The sequence below is a fragment of the Otolemur garnettii genome, unplaced genomic scaffold, assembly GCF_000181295.1.
Source record: "Otolemur garnettii isolate 467f Iridium unplaced genomic scaffold, OtoGar3 scaffold00001, whole genome shotgun sequence".
Classification (NCBI taxonomy): Eukaryota; Metazoa; Chordata; class Mammalia; order Primates; family Galagidae; genus Otolemur; species Otolemur garnettii.
The window spans coordinates 71,189,598-71,212,625 of NW_003852396.1; the positions used below are offsets into that span (position 1 = coordinate 71,189,598).

The 23,028-nt window shown below is 37.6% G+C and overlaps 1 protein-coding gene and 1 pseudogene across 1 annotated transcript in view; one reads left to right on the plus strand and one right to left on the minus strand.

Annotated features, from left to right (window-relative positions):
* PHF21A (PHD finger protein 21A) overlaps positions 1-23,028 on the minus strand; it is a 207,114-nt gene that overhangs the window by 146,271 nt on the left and 37,815 nt on the right. Inside the window, exons 5-6 of the mRNA XM_023509461.1 lie at positions 14,761-14,793; positions 11,996-12,061 (exon numbers count right to left, since the gene is read on the minus strand). Coding sequence (XP_023365229.1) covers positions 11,996-12,061; positions 14,761-14,793 — 99 coding nt within the window. The remainder of the gene's footprint in view (positions 1-11,995; positions 12,062-14,760; positions 14,794-23,028) is intronic.
* On the plus strand, positions 19,642-20,133 carry LOC105886745 (annotated as a pseudogene).

Consider the following 23,028-nt stretch of genomic DNA (forward strand, 5'->3'; position numbering starts at 1 on the left):
GGGGATACGAACCCGCCACCTTAGGTGTATGTGGCTGGCGCCTTAGCCGCTTGAGCCACAGGCGCCGAGCCAAGAGTTAATACTTTTAATAAAACACTGAAGGAAGAAACAATACTTAGAATATTCCCCCAAAAAATGCAATGTGAACTACTTAATCTTCTTCTATGGTGGACATCCCTGGTAACCTTATTAGCTTCCTGAAAAGCTTAATGAATTAATAACATACAAAAACGCTTGCTACTTATCCACCATGTTAGACTTGAGGTATACAGACATGAGCCATACACAGTCCTTGCCTTTGAGGATCTTACAAATAATTACAATACAATGTGATGAGTACAAGTAAGTACCACAATAAGTACCAAATAAGTAGTCAAGATATCATGAGTACACAGAAGAAAGATGTCTGACTCTGTGGAAGGTATAAAGAAGCCAGGAAAAGCTTGTAGAGAACCTTGCTTAAAATGAGTCTTCAAAGGATAAGCAGGAATCAACCAGGAAAGAAAGTTCCATGTGTAAAGTGCCTGTGCAAAGTCATGGAGTCTTGAACAAGCCCAGGGAGAATAGGTGACGTCAGGGGTATGTACGGTAGGAAAGGATGCAAGACAGGCCAGAGAGAATGAGTTGCTAAAGGTGTCAATCCTCATCAGCTTGAATGTCTCCTACGATGACCAGTCACGTGGAAGTAACACTATAACATTTTCATTCTCTGCATCTTCCGTGGGTCTAGTACCATGCCTTTCACTACAGTAAACTCTCAGTAAATGTATATGCAATGAACAGACATGTCAGACTCTTGGAATGATAAAAGAGTTTGAAAACACAGGTCCTAGAGAACACATATTCCCTAGAGGAAAGAGAATAAACTAGAGGAACTGACTGTTCAAAAGCACAAATTAAGTTACTGATAGAATAAAGAGGTAGTTTAAGAGTTACACTGGCTCCTGAAAAGCATTTTTTATACACACCACCTATCAGCCAAAACTTAGATTAATGTTCTCCAAAGAGTCAAAGGATCCCTAAACATTTTGAAATATCAGATATTCTGTGCAACGACCAAGACAGATAACACAGGCTTGAAAAAAGTTCCACAAACTTGGGCTTACAATTGATTTTGACAGCTCAAAGCAACTATTCCCAGCTAAGCAAGAGATGAGACAAGAAGTAGAGGGGAAAAAATAAGTAAATAAGATTCCAGTAGCCCAATGCTGAGACATGTAACATTTGATGACACGGGTTAAGAATTTCAAATTGAGGCTCAGCACCTATAGCATAGTGGTTACAAGAGCCAGCCACATACACTGAGGGTGGTGGGTTCGAACCCAACCTGGGCCAACTAAGCAACTGCAACAAAAAATAGCCAGGCATTGTGGTGGGTTGCCTGTAGTCCCAGCTACTTGGGAGGCTGAGGCAAGAGAATTGCCTAAGCCCAGGAGTTTGAGGTTGCTGTGAGCTGTGATGTCACATTGCTCTACAGAGAGCAACATATTGAGACTCTGTCTCAAAAAAAGAAAAAACAAAATGAATTTCAAATTATAAGTTATTCCATTTGCCAGTACCAAAAATAAATCATTAGGATGAATTCCTAAGAGGATTGGTCTGCCATATTCAGCCAATAAACTGTATTCAGTACAAGCTGCCAACTTGATTTCTGAAAGGACCAGATTTGCCACCAAGAAGCCATGCACACCTGGAAATCCAAGGAGTTTTATTCTTTACAGGCATATGCTTGGGTCACTCCCACCATCAAAGTGGTTGTAGAAGAAGAGTGGCCCCAAAACAAAGGATAAGAAAACTTTTATACACTTTCTCACAGGGTATTATGGGTTGCAATAAAATGCTAAGGAAGATGGCTGAGGAAGAAACCAGTGTCCACTTACTTATTGGTCATTGAGGAGGCCTGGGGTTTTGATAGGTAACCTGTCTTTTTGTAGTTGGGGTCTTTGCTGGAGTTAGTACCATGTGAACTTCTGATTGGTTATTGTTATCATGGCTGTTTACCTGATTTACGGCCTGTGTCCGTTGTGGAGCTTCTTGCGGCCCCTGCCCCCCCTCCTTTCCTTTGCCTTTTCTTTTCCTCAGTTTTTTGTTCTTCCCTCTTATAACTATTAACTATTATTGCTAATCTAAAAGAAGAGGAGAAAAAGTAATAATAATGAAATCACAGCTGCCCCTTCATTCCCCCCTTGAGCTAGTACATAACTGAGACCAATCTTGGTCTCAGAATTTCCTCTACCAAACTCAGGTAAAATGTCCTACAATACCATGGCACAATAACATTAAAGTATAAGTTACTTCATCAAGCTTCCCTTTCTTAAACAGATGATCAAGTCTTTCACAAGGTAGATAGAACAACTGGCAAAAGAGACAACTGTCATCCAAGAATGCAGGTAAAAAAGACAGCAGATAAAGCAGCATGGGAACCAAACTCACATCACACACATATGTCCTCTCAATCTTCAGAACTTTTATATTTGTGGTTAGCATTTCTGAACCTTATCTGCATCTCATCTTGGCTGATTATAAGCCAACAGGATTTCACCAAGAAAAACTTGAAATATTACATTTTCTACACGTGATGCAAAGAAGGTGCTGCTATCTATCTAGTACACAAGTGGCAATAAACTCAACAAAGAATTGGACAAATGGTTTCACATAAATATTATGCAGGAGGAATGAACAACAAGCTATCATAGTTGACTGCCTCCCTACATTGATCACCTCTTTAAGTTGACCTAATTTTCATAGACTGGACATGCACCACATGTACCTATGGGTACAGTAGGCCTAGCTCCTCACGTTGACCACCTCCCTCCATATGTGGACAAGTTTGTTACAGTCCCTTAGGTGGTCAAATGTACAGAGGTTCAATAGTAGACCAAATCTTAGGGAACTCCTGAGCTTTGGATAAAATGAAGTTGGATTCCTATCATAATGAAAGGATCTCTAAGAAAACAATTCTAAATTCTAATGTGATGTGTCAATCACATTAGTTTGGTTATGAATGAAGGAAGGTAACATTTTATGGTTACTGGTCTCAAAGACTGGAGATAGTCATGCATCAGGTTACCAATATTAGACCATAGGATCTAATTTACTTACTTTATTCCAAGGCAATGAGGCCTAAAGGCAATGTAATTATTTTCCTTAATGTCCTATTTCAAAAAATATTTGATGGATAAAGGTCTACAGAGTAATTTACTAAATAAAACTGAATGAAAGTATAGCAATCTGGATTCTAGTCTTGAATCTGATACTGATTAATTATACAATCATGGCTAATTAACAAAGTCCATGTCTCAGTTTATGTATTACAGTGATAAATGTCTGAGTGAAATGTTCTAAGCTCCTTAGAAAAGTAGACTTTACATGTAAAATGAAAGTGTTACATGTGAGATGAAGTTAACCATCATGACTAAAGTCAACAATTTCCATTTAAATATAACTCACTTCCAAAAAAATTCAATGTACTCAATAGATACATGTTCATTAACTCAAAAAAGCATTATCCAAACATTCCAGAAACAAGAAAACAGACATATTAAATTATTTAATAAAAATCTTTCAACAACTCTGTTGAGTCAGTAATAGACTCAAACTCCTGATGACCTACCTCTACCCAGTCCACTGTTCAAGTCACCTACTTCGCCTGTACTGCTCTATGCATCGGAAGCATAACTACAGTAGTTACAGCAGAGACTGAAACCTCTCCCAAGGCTTCACAATCTATTTTACTAAAATATACTCTAATTTAAAATTAAGAATGGTTCCATAAGCAGCAGCTATTTATTAAACTCAGAAAAGTATTTCATCTAGTATTAGGCTGAAGCACTCTCTAAGGAAAAGAGACTATAATTTTTAAACATAAGAGTCAGAGAAGCAAATTTGTAGAAAGAACAAAGACTACAATAGGGTCTCTTTCCCCAAAAAGGAGTAAGAAAAATAGGAGAAGGTGTGAAAGAACAGCACAATCTAAAACCAAAAGGTAAGTCTATGGAATACTATAAAATATTTGTACTATGGACAAATGGTAAATTCTATGAAAAATATACCTCATGATAAGCATGACAGATACATAGATAGAAAGATAGATGCAACTTCCAAGTTAGCAAAGTGCTTTCCCCTTCCACAGGTTATCTTCTGGGGAAAATAAGGTACTCTCATATATGCTATTAATATGATAAAGCCTTTTCACATTTGGAAATATGAAGTAAAAGGTTTTTTTTTTTGTTTGTTTGTTTGAGACAGAGCCTCAAGCTGTCCCCCTGGGTAGAGTGCCGTGGCATTACAGCTCACAGCAACCTCCAACTCCTGGGCTCAAGCGAGTCTCCTGCCTCCGCCTCCCAAGTAGCTGGGACCACAGGCGCCCGCCACAACGCCTGGCCATTTTTTGGTTGCAGCCGTCGTTGTTTGGCGGGTCCGGGCTGGGGATTCGAACCCGCCACCTTAGGTGTACGTGGCTGGCGCCTTAGCCGGTTGAGCTATAGGCGCCGAGCCGTAAAAGGTTTTTTTAATGTAGTATAAGTTTTTCATCCTTTTAGACCAAATATGCCAGATAAATTATTTTCAATTCTTCATATCCTTTCTATCCTAATTATACATCCATACCTTTTGTCAACTGCAAGACTTGGCCACATGACTTACTTTGGCTAATGAGATATTATTAACAACTGATGCCAGCAGAGTCTTAAAATGCATTTTAGTAGTTTGGCTTGCTTCTTGTGCTTTAGTGACAAACCATAAAATGAATATGCCACAGGTAGCTGCTAACCATTCATGCAAGGCCTCAGAATGAATAAATTTAGAGTAGACCTAACCAACCTGCAGCCTGAAGGTAAGCTGAGCCAGCCTACAAACTGAAGCAGAGGTGCCTGCCCAAATACAGCCTGAATCAAGAGAACAACCAGATGATCTATAGACTAATGTGAAAATAAATACTTAGTATTGAAAGTCATTCATCAAACACTGGTTTGTTATACAGAATTGTTATAGCGATAACTGACCAATACAACCAGTTATCTCACACCTTGGAATTTATTCTAAGGCGATCAAAAAGAAATACACATTCACATAGAAGGGTATATATCCTAGCAATATTAATAGCCAAAAAACTGGAAATTCTCTATCATTAAATGTTAGAAGAATAGTTTTTTAAAATTATGATACAGCCAAATATTTGAAGCTATAAAAAAGTACAGCCTTTTCATGCTCTCAAAGAATACACAAAAATGTATGAAGAGCTTCATAATATGTTGTGCTTAAAAAGCATAAGTAGGTGCTAGGAAAACTCAATAACCACATGTAAAAGGCTGAAACCCTTCACCACTTACAAAAAATGACTTAAGATGGATAAAAGATTTAAATCTAAGGCATGAAACAATAAAAATCTTAGAAGAAAGTGTGGGAAAAACTCTTGATGATGTTGGACTGGGGAAAGATTTTATGACAAAGACTTCATTGGCCATTGCAACAACAACAAAAAGAAACAAATGAGACTTAATTAAGCTAAAAAGCTTCTGCACAGCAAAGGATAACACAAGTAAAGCAAAAAGGCAACCTTCAGAATGGGAAAAGATATTTGCAGGGTATGAATCTGACAAAGGGTAATAACTAGAATCGACAGAGAGCTCAAATTAATCAACAACAACAACAAAAAGAAGCAAACAATCCCATCTACCACAAGGCAAGAGATATGAACAGAACTTTCTCTAATAGCTAACAAACATTTGAAATAATGCTCATTGTCCCTGATCATCAGAGAAATGCAAATCCAAACAACCCTAAGGTATCACCTAACCCCAGTGAAAACAGCCCACATCACAAAGTCTCAAAGCTGCAGATGCTAGCATGAATGTGGGGAGAAGGGACTACTTTTACATTATTGGTGGGACTGCAAACAAATACAACCTTTTTGGAAGGAAGGATGCAAAATCCTCAAAGAACTCAATTTAGACCTGCATTTGATCCTGCAATCCCATTACTAGGTATCCACCCAGAAGAAAAAAAATCATTTATCATAAAGAAATTTGCACTGGACTGTTTATCGCAGCTCAATTTACAATCGCCAAAAATGCGGAAACAACCTAAGAGCCCACCAACCCAGGAATGGATTAACAAACTGTGGTGTATGTATACCATGGAGTACTATTCAGCCATTTAAAAAGATAGAGATTTTATATCTTTTGTATTAACCTGGATAGAGGTGGAACACATTCTTCTTAATAAAGTAGCAAAACAATGGAGAAGCAAGAATCCAATGTACTCAATTCTACTATGAAATCAGTAGACAGTCTAATACATACCCACATAAGAGAAAAAGTCAAATCAATTCAAGATTGGGGATGGGGGAGCAAGTGGGAGCAGGGAGTGGGGAGGAGGAAGAAGGATGGTGTGCTCCCACTTAATGGGCACAATGTTGGGATATATGGCACACCTCTTGGAGGTGGGCACAATTATAAGAGGGACTTTACCTAACAGATGCAAACATTAAAATCTAATTCTTTGTACCCTCAACCTGAAACAATAATTTTTTTTTTTTTAGAGACAGAATCTCACTTTATCACCTTTGATAGAGTGCTGTGACATCACAGCTCACAGCAACCTCCAACTCCTGGGCTTAGGTGATTCTCTTGCCTCAGCCTCCCAAGTAGCTGGGACTACAGGCGCCTACCACAACACCCGGGTATTTTTTGTTGCAGCTTGGCCAGGGCTGGGTTCGAACCCACCACCCTCAGTATATGGGGCCAGCGCCCTACCCACTTAGCCATAGGCGCTGCCCAATAAAAATATTTTTTAAGCATAAGATGCACTATTCTATAAGAAAAATTACTGGATAAGCAGAGATCAAGTAGATAATTCACTGTAGAAATGTGTTTCTTCTAAGCTAATACCATTCTGTTAAATATTAAAATAAATATTATTGTACTAGGAATGAAGAAGTTAAATAAAACAAATATGTTCCTTTCCTTCTTGAAACTAATAACCTAAATAAGGAATATATTTAAAAAATAGTAATCATTGAGACGGCAGATTGCTTGAGCTCAGGAGTTCGAGACCAGCCTGAGCAACAGCGAGACTCCATCTCTAAAAATAGCAGGGCATAGTAGGGGTACCTGTAGTCACAGCTACCTGGGACAGTGAAACAAGAGGATCACTTGAGCCCAAGAGTTTGAGATTGCTGTGAGTTATAATGCTACAGCACTCTACAGAGGGCAACAAAGTGAGACTCTGCCTCAAAAAAAAAAAATCATATAGATAGATACACAATTACAAATTGTGAAATGCTACTGTAGTAGAAATTGCTAGTACAGTAGTAATTATCCCTAGTATTTATTTGCCACTAAGTAATAGTTTCTGAATTCTGTCTGGCCATGACCACCAGAAATGCGCTTTCCAGCCTTCCTTGCTCCTAGTTAAGGCCATGGGAATAAGTCAGATAAATGGGATCTAACTGGAATAGTGCATGCAACTTCAAGCAAACATCCTTAAAAACACAAGTCTTGCTTTTTGTTGCTTTCCCCCTTTTTTTTTTTTTTTTTGCTTTCCCCCCTTCTTACCAGATGGAGCAGCTATTTTAGACTATGATATGGACACTTTGTGCGGAGAACGGCAGAGCAATAGAACAGGAGGAACCTTGGTTCCTGGATGCTCTGGAACTACTGTTAGCAGCCCTTGTCCACCTCCTTTAGAAGAGAGAGGAAAAAAATGTGACCTTAATTTATGCCATTTTCATTTTGGCTTTCAGTCATTAGCAGCTGAATCTAATCCTAAATGGCATAACTATGAAGGAAAAATGAAGGGTTCAATGAGAGATCATAATGGAAAGAGTTGATTTTGACTAGAGGAAGGAGTTTCAGGGATAACTCCTCTGAAGAAATAACATTCAAGTTGTGACAAGAAACTTGACCAGGAGAGCACCAGGTGAAGGGAGGGAGGTGGCAAACTGTTCAGGGCAGGGGACACCCAAGATGCAACTACAAAGATTTCATCCTAAAACACCAAAGAAATAAGCAACTGACTTTGGGATGTTAAGATCGCCTCTCTAAGGAATTAGAACGAATTAGTGCTTTGACTGCAATATCAGAATATCTCCATTCTGACAAGAAAAAGACCACATTGCCTATCAAAAATAAGGGGAGAGGGGGCAGTGCCTATGGGTCAAAGGACTAGGGCACTGGCCCCATATGCTGGAGGTGGTGGGTTCAAACCCAGCCCTGGCCAAAAAAAATGAAAAAACAAAAATAAATAAGTAAAGAAAAAATAAGGGGAGAGGGTACAGAATGAGAATGAACCCTGTTAAAGAAATTTAACAGTTGCCTCCACTATACTTTAGTATTTAGTGTTTAAAATAGTTGGATTCTTTTTTTTTTTTTTTTTTTGAGACAGAGCCTCAAGCTGTCCCCCTGGGTAGAATGCCATGGCTTGACTGCTCACAGCAACCTCCAGCTCCTGGGCTCAAGCGAGTTTCCTGACTCAGCCTCCCAAGTAGCTGGGACCACAGGTGCCCACCACAACGCCCAGCTATTTTTTGGTTGCAGCCATTATTGTTGTTTGGCGGGCCCGGGCTGGGGATTCGAACCCGCCACCTTAGGTGTATGTGGCTGGCACCTTAGCCACTTGAGCCACAGGCGCAGAGCCAATAGTTGGATTCTTGATTAGAGTGGCTCATCTATCATGAGGAGAATGTCGTTAGATTTTTAAAATGTTTTAGATTTATTAACTATCCCTGGAACAGATAAAAACTAAAAAAAAAAAAAAAAAGCTTAAAAATATATGTTTCTTATTTATTTCTGATTCTAAAAGAAAAATATTTATTATGGGGAATTTAAAACATATACATGAGTATTTTAAAAAACCACCTGTAAACTTACCTCCTTCACAATATTTTATACAAAGGGTTCTCAAGCTGTGGGTTGCGACCAATGAAAATACATCCTGCATATCAGATACTTACATTACGATTCATAACAATAGCAAAATTACAGTTATGAAGTAGCAACAAAAATAATTTTATGGTTGGGGGTCACCACAACATGAGGAACTGTATTAAAGGGTCGCAGCATTAGGAAGGTTTAGAACCATTGTTTTATACCAACACGGTTTGTACACATTCACATGCCCACATACATATATATGTACAACAAACAAAAACGGGATTATAATACATAAAAAGTTATGTGTAATTTTTCACCTGCCATGTCATGAACACATTCCTATGTCATTAAAATACTTTCTGAAACCATGATTTTAACGGCTATATGACACAAAATTTAGTTAGCCAATCAAGTCTGGGGATTTTCTGAGTTAAAACTGTCAACCACAAATTGAAGCTCCATATAGGTCAAGAAGCTAGCTGACTTCAAAATCTGCCAGAGTTTCTCTGCAAATTAAGAAATTTGGGTTACAGTTTGAAAGCACTAGAGCTTTCCAACAAGAATTCAATGAAATTCACTGAATTTTAGCCATGAAGAATGTTCACTGAAGATCATATTTTCCCAAAGTATACTAACGTAGTATATTAATGTAGTTTTAAGGAAGAAATTGAGTAAGTATCAAAGATTGAGCTGGCAACCATGAATAAGAACTAGTAAGGGGGGCAGTGCCTGTGGCTCAAGGAGTAGGGTACCGGCCCCATATACCAGAGGTGGTGGGTTCAAACCCGGCCCCAGCCAAAAACTGTAAAAAATAAATATAAATAAATAAACTGTTAAAAAAAAAAAAAAAACTAGTAAGAATCAGTGACTAAAATTTTTTTATAAAGCAAAATAAGAGAAAATATATATCCATTATTTGTATGATTAAGTTTTCAAATGGATACAGAAAAACTGATTATAGAAAATGCACATAAAAAAAGAATGGAAACAAAATGTGACAAAGAGTTAATAGTTATTAAGTCTGGAATATGACATTATTCTTCAAACTTCTTTGTATTTTCTATTTTTCTAACAAAATATTAATGTTAAAATATTACTCACGTGCTGAAGGTTAATACATATTTTTGTTTTTAAGGCAGAAGGAAATGGGTAAGTTTTGCTAGAGGCTATGTGGCTCTTTCAAGAAAGAAAAACAAAAAGCTGGACATAAAGCATTAAGAAGCTATACTAAAACTACTTTAAACTAAATAGCAATGTTTTATGTTGGAAAAGTCTAAAGAGGGATCAGCTTTTGAACTTCATAGCTATGTTTCCTTTAATTACTATACTACCCCAAAATGACATTTTTTCCATTCTATCAAGAAGATTATTTTAATAGTTAAGCAAGTACTATAAAATTCAGAAGACTGCATTTTAGTTTCTGACTCTAACTTATTTTATATGCCTAAGGTTTTCCTGATATAAACACTTTTTTAAAATTCCAGTTTCTAAAATCCAAACTTAGTTCAGATGACAGTTAGAATACGCCACTGGATGAAATGTCTCACTGAACATAAATAGTTGCAATTTCCTATTAAGTGAGGACCCTAGCAGAAAAAAAATAAAAAGCTTTTGGTTTACAGAATAAACCAAATCTATATATTAGTTCATACACACAAACATTTCAATAAACAGAAATTTTTAAAATTTTCCCCACTTTCCCCAAATGTAGCCTTATGTTGTCTTAACTTTGTGACAGCATCCCCCTCAACTCTCACCTTTCCCTGCTGGAACATGAGACTTTTTCAGTAAGTGACTCATTCATTGGCATCTTGTCAAACTAACCTTGAAACTATAAGGAGGCTCAGCGCTAACAGAATTCTAAAGCTAGAACACTTTCACTAACACACATCATTTGGACTTTAGAGAACTGAATCACATTCAGAGCCAAATACATACTAACCAACTCTGTTTATATTTTTCCTTACAAATTGTTCTCCACCATCCCACCTCCTCCCAATTTTAGTTTGGCAATTCCCTAATCTAAAATACCTCCTGTCTGTGGAGAAGACAAGATGTGGAAGCATAAGAATAGGAGGAAGGAGTAAAAAGCAGTTGTTCACTCAGCTTTGAGGATTCTATTCTGAAACATTAACAACTCGTATCTATTCCACATAGTTCTCAAAGTTTATTTCTCCCCTCAGTTAAATGAAAACACAATACAACACAGTAAAGATTATCCAGGATTACTCTCAATACTATTATTTCACTAAATAAAAGTTAAAAACATAAAAATCAGTTACTGAGAACTAGTCAAAAATTTTCAATAAGATAACACTAGCATGAACTATCAACTGCAAATCACCTGATTCTTCTGGTTCACACATTTCACCTACTCCAAAGAAAAAAGTCATTTTACCCCAAGAAAATTGCTCTTTTTAACCGGAGGGAGAGTGGTAGGGAAAGACCACAAAAATAATTACTTTATCAGATTACCATAGAAATTTACTTATAGCTCTTATCAACTGTCACACTCCAACGTGGAAGCAGGAGCTGCCTGAATTGGTGAACTGGAGGTCATTATACAAAACATTCCAAAGAATACTTCTCTTTGCCCTATACAGAGTAAGTGTAACACAGTTCCACCGAAGTTCACATCATAGTTGGTTAATATCTAGCAGAGATTAACATAAAGGTATGATAATACTTAGAATGGGAGACCTACATTTAGAGCAATCTTACAACTATTCTCCCCCCAGCAGATTAAACATCAGCTCAAGCCTTTAAGATAGGTAACAAGGCACAAACAACAGTACAAGATTCTCTATCACATACTCCCACTAACTTTTTTTTACCCCCTTCCCCTATGGGTAAACTATAGAGCTTAATTAACACAGTCAACGGCAGACTGCCACATTGCTTTTAGATATTTGCCAGTAACATATACCCATGGGATACTCTAGAGACTGATTTCAACCAAAAATAAAAATAGATAAACAGAGCTCAAACAAAATTAAAACTGAGTCTGGCTGCCCACACTTATTTTCACACATGAGGAAAAATAGCAGTTCTCTTAGAAGCCTCAAGCAGACATATCTTTAGAACACAATGTTAAAAATATGCCCCCCGCCCCTTTCCCCTACCTGTTTCTCACTCAAAGCTGTGATTTTGGCTTGGAGTTCATGAAGCTGTTTCTTTAAGTCAGCATTCTGATTGGAAAGAAAAAATATCTGTGAGAAAGATATTTCATTCGTTAACAGAATAGTAGCAAGCGGACTAGGCATACTGTATTACAAATGATAAGGCAACCTTAAGCATTTGGCCAATCAAATTTGTTGTGCATTAAATTGTGGTCATAACATTACCACCGAGTACACAGATCCTAAATGCCAGCTTCTAGCTCTAAAACAGGGGCAGCTTCTTTATAACTGTCTTAAATTACAGGAAGTTCTATATGTTAGCATCTTGCACTGTAGTACCTGTCTACTAAAATATTGTTACTCCTTATAGAAAAAGTAGCAGTGACAGAAAACCTAGAGCTCCACTAATCACACAAAAGTAGGAGAATGGAGATTATAAACACACATACACTGCATGCTTAGCAGCATTATCAACAAAGATAAGAGGTTTTTCTCCACTTGCCCTCTCCCTTATTTAGCAAAGTACATTTGTTATTTTAGCCCAGATCTGAAAAGCTGTCAGTACTGCAACTGCCTTAACACTACATCATTCAAATTAACACACTGACTACCAGGGCATTTTCTCAGTTCTAAAATTCTAGAAATCAAAAAAAGAATACTATTTTAGATGAGATACACTGAGCAGGCTTGCCTTTTAACTCAAGTGGGCAAAAAAATTCCAAAATTAAAGTTTTCAAAAGTTTAATGTAGCAAGACAGCCTACTAGCAAACTGAATGTCACTCCAACAACACCGCTTTTATTGACAATCTCACATATAATTCTTTCAATTTACCATGCCTGGACTTCTGTCAGGGTTGGAACACACAACCTTCCCCTCTATTGAGTATTAAGCTTACTCCATTTGGAATTACTTGTAAGTATACTTGATATAAGGCTTCACTAATGAGATCACCGACAGTGCTGTCCAACAATTTACTGCATGGTCAGATTCTTCAAGTCAAGGTTGTTCTGTTACAAGGTCACAAATAATAAGAGAGATGCTAGTTTCTGATGATATTTCACAGTAGCTGATAATGGTGATTACCACTTTAAATATGGTATTCATTCATATGGTATCTATTAATCTCTGGTCTACCCCATCTTGGTTCCCTAAATCCAATTTAAACTGTGAGTATGCCAAAAAAAAAAAAAAAAACAAGAAGAAGAAGGTAAAAATAGGTTTCTCACAGAATTTGGACTGTCCAACAGGAGTAAGTGTGGGCTACCATTGCCAAGTCTCAGAATCAACAGATTATGTTAAATGCAACAGTAAGACCACTGAGTCTTCCATTTGTAGAGAAGAATATCATTTTCTACTTTCTTTTCTATTTTCCACTTTAAAAAAAAAATCAAAAAATTATTCTATCAAAAAATTTATTTTACTTTATAATGAAGCATGTATGGGATGGATAACAACCAAGATATAGATAGATGAATCTGATAAATATGCTCTGTACTTATGACCCACTGTTTAATGGTTGCAAAAGAGATGCTGCCTGAATAATAATCACCAAAAGAAAAAGTCTCTTCAAGAATAGAGAATAAAATACCTAAGTCAAAAACTCTCATGAGAATTTAAAGAAAAGTAGCATTTTTCTGGATTATCATGTAAAGTACTTTTTAAACCCTCTTTAAAAGTTCTTTCGGCAGAGTGTGGTGGCTCACGCCTATAATCCTAGCGCTCTAGGAGGCCAAGGTGGTGGATTGCTTGAGCTCAGGAGTTCAAGACCAGCCAGAGCAAGAGTGAGAGCCTATCTCTAATTAAAAAAAAAAAAAAATTTAAAAAAAAATAGAAAAGAACAACTAGCTGGGGATGGTGGCAGGAGTCAGGCACCTATAGTCCCAGCTACTCTGAAAGCTGAGTCAAGAGGCCTGCTTGAGTCCAAGAATTTGAGTTGCTATGAGATTAATGCCATAACACTCTACTAACGGGGACAGAGTAAGACTTTTATCTCAAAAAAAAAAAAAAGAGAGAGAGAGAGAAAAGAAAAAGAAACAAGAGTTCTTTCAAAAAAAAATTTTTCTAAAATGCCTGAAAAAATTATCCAAAAATTCTTACCCTGAAATTCAGTACTATTCAAATGGTCTATATAATAAACTATAAGTCAATAAAAATGATTTGAGATGTGTGCACGTAATGTGCACATTGTGAGGGTGTATAACACGCCCCCTGGGTGAGGGGCTCGTCTACAAATGGAACTTTCCCCTGGAAGTGAGAAGAATGTAACCTAGAAATTGTACCCTCATATGAATTTGAAAAAAATGAAAAAACTACTCAAAAAAAGTTAAAATGCCAAAAGAATAAAAAAACAAAAATGATTTGGAGCCAATTTCAATAATTTTGAGACTATAGAACGCTTCACAAATTCTAATTTTGAATATTTGGGTTTATGGAAATGAAATTTAAGTTATAGGGAAAGTATTAACTCAATTTTCCCCCAAAATACTCAAAGTAATTAACATAAAAATAAAATGAACAAAGATAAAATGATAGCTATGTTATAATGCAATATATAAAACAGAATCTTATTCTATTAAATATCTGATAGAATATAATACAACATAATATATTTTTCTAAACCCTTAAAACTTGAAGACCAATGTGCTACAGTAATTGCTATTAGGAATAAAATAGTTCTTTAAACTTAAGTCCCATCTACGTTTTAATACATCATGGTCATTTTGTTATTTTATTTAAAAATAAAATGAATAACAAATAGCATTTTACCTGTGGATCCTGCTTCATTTGAGCAACCAGTTTCTGGTAATAAACAGAGAAAAAGAGCCATTAGTCTTATATATTAACTCCATACAGCTAATCCGGCTTGAAAACAAAAAAAATCTAAGATTTTAAATCAACATAAAAAAATTAGCAAGACTACAATTAGAACAAAACAAAAGCTTCTGTGATCCATGTAAAAAGCTAATGAGGCACTTTTCTTAACAAGGAAAAAGAATCAAACTACCATTTTATAGTTTTTTAAAAAGGAACCTGATGCTTAAATCTGGACACAGGCATGGGGGGCGGGGAGAGTAGCTTTGAAAGGCAGTTTAAACAAGCTGGATGGTCCAAAAACTGAACATCACTTCCAAATGTTGTTCCTGTCCAGAGTTCCAAACAAGGGCCAGAAGAAGCTGATCCCACACAGAAACCAGCCTGTTTGTACATAGCAGTACAGATTTGGCAGGTCTGTTATATGATGCTTACCATAGAAGGAGCCTAGTGTCAGATGTGACTTTGCCATTATCTTCTCTCAAGGAAAAGATAAGTGCAGGGGAGGGTATGTTCTGTAGAACAGTGATGCTCAGTAATTGAGAACACGGCAACGGAGGAACAATGCAAAACTCTACCTACCTGGGTTCCTCTGGGAAAGAATGTGCTTGCTACCCCAATACTGAATAAGAAAGCAAAAGCCCAAACAAATAGAAAAGACAAATGAATGCCATTTGGCTTAACCCAACTTCTAAAAACATCATTGCCCAAAGGTAACAGTAACCACAGTGAGAAGAATTCAAAGGATAAAGGAGTATCAGAAAGCTATTTCCCTTAATTATCAAGGAATAAGCTCCTCCTCAAGTGAATTTTCATATAATGGAAAAATCTACCACTCTCTTTGGATAACAAGACATTTTTAAATTGTTTAGTTGCAAAATAAAATCTTTCTAAAGCACTGACTATATTTATCTACCTTCTTAAGTAACAGGAAAAAGTCAATCTTCTATTGATACTTAAAGGTACAATTATATCAATTAATATACTACAAACAATATTAATAAAGTCCTTACAATAGAAGGGCACAAATAGTCATGTTTTAGATTTCTAATACCTACATTTTTTCCATGTACTCCTCAATGCCAAGGGATCAGTTAGCAAATCTTGCTACTATTCTAACACCCATAAAACCCAACTGTGATACTTCTGATCTTCTATTTAATATATTTCACCAAACTAACTTTAAGGTGAGTGAATGGGTTGTAATAACCTAAGAAATCTCTGCTCAATAAAATGTATAGTCTTTGGTGAATCGCTTCTGACATTTAACTTTTTTTTCCCCTTTCTTTGAGATAATAGTCTCACTCTATTGACCTGAGTTGAGTGCTGTGGCATCATAGCTCACAGAAACCTCAGAATCTTGGGCTCAAAGGATGCTATTGCTTCAGCCTCCCAAATAACTGAGACTACAAGTGCCCCCCACAATGCCCAGCTAGTGTTTCTATTTTTCACAGAAACAGGGTCTGGGTCTTGCTCTTGCACAGAGTGGTCTCAAAGTGCCAAACTCAAGCAATCCACCTGTCTAGACCTCCCACAGTGCTAGAAATACAGGCATGAGCTACCACACTCAGCCTTGACCTTTATTCTAATTGGTCAGAAGACTTTCTGATGCTAAGCCATATTCTAGATAACTGAGGTTGCCACAATCTTCTGTGAAAAAAAGCTCTTGGTTTTCCTTCCTAATTTTGTTACCAGAGAGTTGGCTACTATATTGTTACCTTTATGAAGCTGAAAGAATTTTTTCCATGACACTGGAATTTAAAAATTAACTGATAACAACACTAAGTCTCCACTTCTGGAGGAAATAAATAAACAAACTTTTTTTTTTTTGAGACAGAGTCTCACTACATCACCCTCTGTAGAGTGCCATAGCATCACAGCTCATAGCAATCTCTAACACTCGGGCTTAAGCGATTCTCTTGCCTCAGCCTCCCAAGTAGCTGGGACTGCAGGCGCCTGCCACAACACCCGGCTATTTTTTTGTTGCAGTTGTCATTGCTGTTTGAACCTGCCAACCTGGGTATATGTGGCCAGTGCCCTACCCACTGAGCTATGGGCGCCACCCAACTTTTCTATCTATAAGCAGTTAAATTGCATTTTAGATAATCATGGGGAGGACAGGACAACCTGGGCAACTTACTAGACCATCCAAATCCCTAGAGTGACTTTTAACTGGCATTGTTAACAAAGTTGTTACTTATAAGAATGTAGCAATGTTTCATGAGGATATACTTCATGCAAATGGTAAGCAAATGCAGCCCACAGGCCAAATCTGGCCCACCACCTGTTTTTGTAAATAAAGTTTTATGTAACAGAGCCATACTTGTTCATTTATATATTGTCTGAGGCTGTTCTGTCTGTACAAAGCAAAGTAGCTGTGACAGACACTATAAGTGAAGCGCAAAGCCCAAAATATTTTGCTAACAGTAGCCCTATATAGAAAAAGTTTGCTAACCTCCGCTTTATACTATGCTCCATTCCATAGGGAATAAATACTCTAGAAGTTTAAATATGACTTCCAGTAAGTCTATATAAGAACAATCAAAGGAGGGAGGAAAAAACAGTGATTTTCTCTAAAAGATAAGATGGCCATCACAGGCCATTATTATTTCTTTCTTGAACATCGACTGTACAGTGCTACTTTTTTAATTATCTCCCTAATCATAAAGCAAACATAAAGAACAAAAATATACTTCTATCATAGCAGTATCATAGCTTCATAACATATTTTCTATCCAATAAGCCCAATTTCAGCCCTAATTTCATTCTCTGGAAATGCAAGAAATGGTGGGTTTTGCCCCAATATTGGCCAAATGGACATTCTGGCGTTAGCCTCAGCCTAATAACCAATGCCCCTACTCTGATGTCATTTCTGGCATCATTAAACTAGTCATGACCAATGATCCAATGATACAAGGCTACCCTGTATCTAATTAGAATAACATCAGTTTTATGAGTAAAGCATGTCATTTGGATTTGTTATTAATACACATAATTAAATTCTTTCCTCAAAAGTAGGAAAGTATTACAGATAGAACTGAGTTAAATATCTTAAAAGCTTTGTATGTTGAAATATTATTCATTGACATACAAATAATTGTTTATTATTGTACAAACAAAATGTTGTGTAATAAAAAGATGACTAAAAAAGCTATTAATTTTATGATCAAAACAAATATACAGGGAAATGACAATTAATGTGAATATTAACAGAATGTTTAGGATAACTTTAGGAAGAATTTTCTAAAAATTTTCCTGTATTTCTTTTTTTTTGGAGACAGACTGAGTCTTACTCTGTTGCTCTCAGTAGAGTGCTGTGGCATCACAGCTCACTAGCAACCTCAAACTCTTGGGCTCAACTGATTCTCTTGTCTCAGCCTCCCTAGTCGCTGGGACTAAAGGCACCCCTGACTATACCTGGCTATTTTTAGAGACAGGGTCTCATTCTTGCTCAGGCTGGTCTCAAACTCCTGAGCTCAAGTAATCCACCTGGCTCAGTCTCCTAGAATACTAGGATTATAGGCATGAGTCACTACACCCAGCCCCAAATTTTTAAATATCAATTAGATTTAAAAATTGCTGGGTGTAGTGGCTCACACATGTAATCCTAGCACTGTGGTGGGTAGACTGCTTAAGCTTAGGAGTTTAAGATCAGCCTGAGCAAGAGTGAGGCTCCATCTCTACTAAAAATAGAAAAACTAGCCTGGCATTGTGGTGGGTGCCTTAGCTACTTGGGAGGCAGGTAGGAGGATCGCTTGAGCCCAAGAGTTTGAGGTTGCTGTGAGTTATGATGCCACAACATTCTAACCAGAGCAACAAAGTGAGATTCTGTCTCAAAAATAAACAAAACGAAACAAAAAAACCCTCAAAATAAAACTTTAATGTCTTCATAATTACATAATTGTGATATTTATAAAATTGGTATACTTAAATTCAAAATACAAAACAAAGTAATATTTAGAACTATATTTAATTTAGTAATTAACTTCCAACTTAGGTCATGAGCTGTTAAAAAAAGGTCTATGTGGGACTTGTCCATATCTCTTAAGAAACTAAAAGCAGAATGCCAACTTTGTCATCTCAGTATTTCTTGAAAAGAGGGAAAACTCTAAAAATCACACACAACATCATAAAACTATTTGATTCACACAAAACTCATACTGATTACTGTACTCAAAAATTCATTCTTTTTTTTTTTTTGAGACGGAGCCTCAAGCTATCACCCTGGGTAGAGTGCCATGGCATCACACTCACAGCAACCTCCAACTCCTGGGCTCAAGCGAGTCTCCTACCTCAGCCTCCCAAGTAGCTGGGACCACAGGCGCCCGCCACAACGCCTGGCCATTTTTTTTTGGTTGCAGCCATCATTGTTGTTTGGTGGGCCCGGGCTGGGGATTCGAACCCGCCACCTTAGGTGTATGTGGCTGGCACCTTAGCCGCTTGAGCCACAGGCGCTGAGCCTCAAAAATTCATTCTATGATGATGTCAGCTTTGAACAAATTGTGAATTTAACTTTTGTCACTTGCTATTCACTCAAATTGGGTATTAAAATACCCCAACATAAAATACTTTCATCCAGGAAAAAGACTAGCTTTTTTTTGTAAATAAACATTTATTCTTGGCTGGACCCAGTGGCTCACACCTGTAAGCCCAGCACTCTGGGAAGCTGAGGCAGGTAGATCACCTGAACTTATGAGTTTGAGACCAGCCTGAGCTAGGGCAAGACCCCCACCTCTAAAAATAGCCGAGTGTTATGGGGAGCGCCTGTAATCCCAGCTACTTGGGAGGCTGAGGCATGAGAATTGCTTGAGCTCAAGAGTCCATCATTCCCTTTCCCCTGGCTGGCAGCTCGGAGGCTGCATGATGCCTGGAGTTACTGTAAAAGATGTGAACCAGTAGGAATTCGTCAGAGCTCTGGAAGACGTCCTCAAAAAGTCTGGGAAGCTGAAAGTCCCCAAATGGGTGGACACAGTCAACCTAGCCAAGCACAAGCAGCTTGCTCCCCACAATGAGAACTGGTTCTACACACAAGTTGCTTCCAAAGCACAGCACCTGGGGCAGTGCTGGGGTTGGCTCAACGACCAAGATCTACGGGGAACATCAGAGAAACAGCATCATGACCAGCCACTTCAGCTGAGGCTTCAAGAATATGGCCTGCGGGGTCCTCCAAGCCCTGGAGTGGCTGAAAATGGTGGAAAAGGACCAAGATGGAGACCACAAACTGACACCTCAGGGACAGAGAGATCTAGACAGAATTGCCAGACAGGTGGCAGCTACCAATAAGAAGCATTAGAACAAATGATGCTGGGTTAATAAATTGCCTCATTCATTAAGAAGAAAAGAATCTGAGGTTGCTATGAGCTATGATGCTACAGCACTTTACAGGGGTGAGAAAGTAAGACTCTGTCTCCAAACACACACACACACACACACACACACACACAGATACATACATATTCTAATTAGTTCCAGAAGCAAGGCCAAAAAAAAAATAAAATGTGCACAGTTTAATATAAACTAAAAGAAGCCTATTTACATAAGGCAAACTCCAGCGCTAAACAAAAGTTTAACAAAATCCAAAGCAGCAGCAGGGATTTCTGAACATACAAAGATCGAATGTAAAAATACATATTAAGTGCCTTTGAAGCCTCTTATAAGTTCTCTTCCACACTAATTCTGAGCATTGTACAAATCTAGTAGTTATAAAGGCTCAGGATATTCTCCCAACAATTTCAGAAATTAATGTTACATCAGACTACTCATATAAAACAAGGGAAACTATATGAACATTTTGGCACAATAACTAGGTAAATGACATGAAGGCTATGTTAACCAGTTTGATGAAATATCTCAAATTGTATGTGAAAACACCACACTGTACCCCAGAAGTGCATTAATATACATAGTTACCATTCAATATATATATATATAAAAAGGAAACCGTAAGACTACCTTTAAACAGTTCCCTTCTAGGCTGAGTGTGGTGACTCATGCTTATAATCCTAGCATTCTGGGAGGCCCAAGGCAGATGGATTGCTTGAGCTAACAAGTTCAAGACCAGCCTGAGCAAGATCAAGGCCTTGTCTCTACTAAAAATAGAACTAGCTGGGTGTTATGGTGAGCACCTACAGTCCTACTTACTCAGGAAGCTGAGGCAAGAGGATTGCTTGAGCCCAAGAAACTGAGGCTGCTGTGAACTATGGTGATGCCATAGCATTCTTTTTGAGATTCCATCTCAAAAAGATAAATGAATAAAATAAAAAGTACCCTTCTCTCTATTCTCATATCCTCAATTATTATACATTCAAAACTAGTCAATTCATCAAAATTTATCACTTTGACTATCACCAAGAGTTATATACAGTAGAACCACTGTAAGTTGATCAGCCAAGGGCCTGTAACAAACTGGTCAATGTTAAGGAGGTGGTCAACATAAGGAACTAGGTTGTTGTAGTGATACATACGTACACGTGGTACATATCCAATCTATGAAAATTAGATCAATTTAAGGAGATGGCCAATGTCAGAAGATTGTCAACCATGGAGCTTCTATAATAGTTCATGTCTCCTATGTAATATTTACGTGAAACCACTGGTCCAACTGTTTGTTGAGTTTCATCCAAGATGAGATGCAGGTGAGGCTAGAAATGCTAAGCCATAAATATGAAAATTCTGAAGCTTAAGAGGTCATATATGTGTGACATGACTTTAGATCCTATGCTACATTATCTACTGTTTTTTTACCTGTGTTCTTGGAGGACTAATGTCTCTTTGCCAGGAGTTTTTTTTTTTTTTTTTTTGAGTCAGAGCCACAAGCTATCCCCCTGGGTAGAGTGCCATGGCATCACAGCTCACAGCTACCTCCAACTCCTGGGCTCAAGCGATTCTCCTGCCTCCGTCTCCCAAGTAGCTGAGACTACAGACACCCGCCACACACCTGGTTATTTTTTGGTTGTAGCCATCATTGTTGTTTGGTGGGCCCAGGCTGGATTCGAATCCGCCAGCTCAGGTATATGTGGCTGGCGCCTTAGCTGCTTGAGCCACAGGTGCCGAGCCCTGACAGGAGTTTTAACTAACTGGCCAAAGATGTGATTATCCATTCAAGAAAGAGAAGCTTATGAAGTAAATTATACTTAAATAACACTGTGCCAAGTTATTGCAGGACATTTTACCTGAGTATGGTGGAGAGAATCAAGTTGAAGACTTATACCAAATGCAGCAACCTGGTTCTTCAACGTGATAGAGCAGCTCTCTTAGGAGTTCATTCTCCAAAGCCGACCACCTCCCTGCCTTAAATTGATCTAATTTTCACAGACCGGACATGCACCACATGTATGTGTCAGTACAACAGACCTGGTTCCTTATGTTGACCACCTCTATGTGGTGACTAGTTTGTTACAGTCCCTTGGGTCGTCAACTTACAGACATTGTATTGTATTTTATTTACATGTATATTTTTATAGTTATATACTTTCTTTGCACATGAAGTCATGGTTTGTTGCCCTGGCTAGAATGCAATGATATCATCATAGTTCACTATAATCTCAAACTCCTCACGTTATCTTCCTGTCTCAGTCTCCTAAGTAGATGAGACTACAGGGGCCCATCACCACGCATATATGTGTGTGTGTGTGTGTGTGTGTGTGTGTGTGTGTGTATATGTATATTTTTTTAGTTATGTATTTTAAATGTTTAGTCTAGGTACCTCAGATAAAATGTAAGAATCATGAAATTTAAAAATTTAAACATCTGTGAAGACAATCACATTTTTTTCTTTACTAAAAATTGGAATCAAGGCATAAAGCTGAGTCATATAAGTAAAAACTTTAGTGTGCATGGTAGTTGAATGAAACATGTCAAGTTAAATTCAACTTTCAAGTTGAATTAAACATTCAAGTTAAATCAGGTGAACAAAGTCCTTCGGATAAACCACAAAACAGAAAGAAAAAAAGTTTTCATATAAAAAAACACTTTTGGTATATGGAAAAAGGATTTTCCATTCTCTTCTCTCTTTTTTTTTCCTTTGCGAAGACAAAGTTTAACTTTATCACCCTCAGTAGAGTGCCGTGGTGTCACACAGCTCACAGCAACCTTAAACTCTTGGGCTTAAGTGATTCTCTTGCCTCAGCCTCCCAGGAGATGGGACTACAGGCACCTGCCACAACGCCCAGCTAACCATTCTTTTCTCTTAAAAGGAAGTCAGAAATATTTTTATTAAAGTTT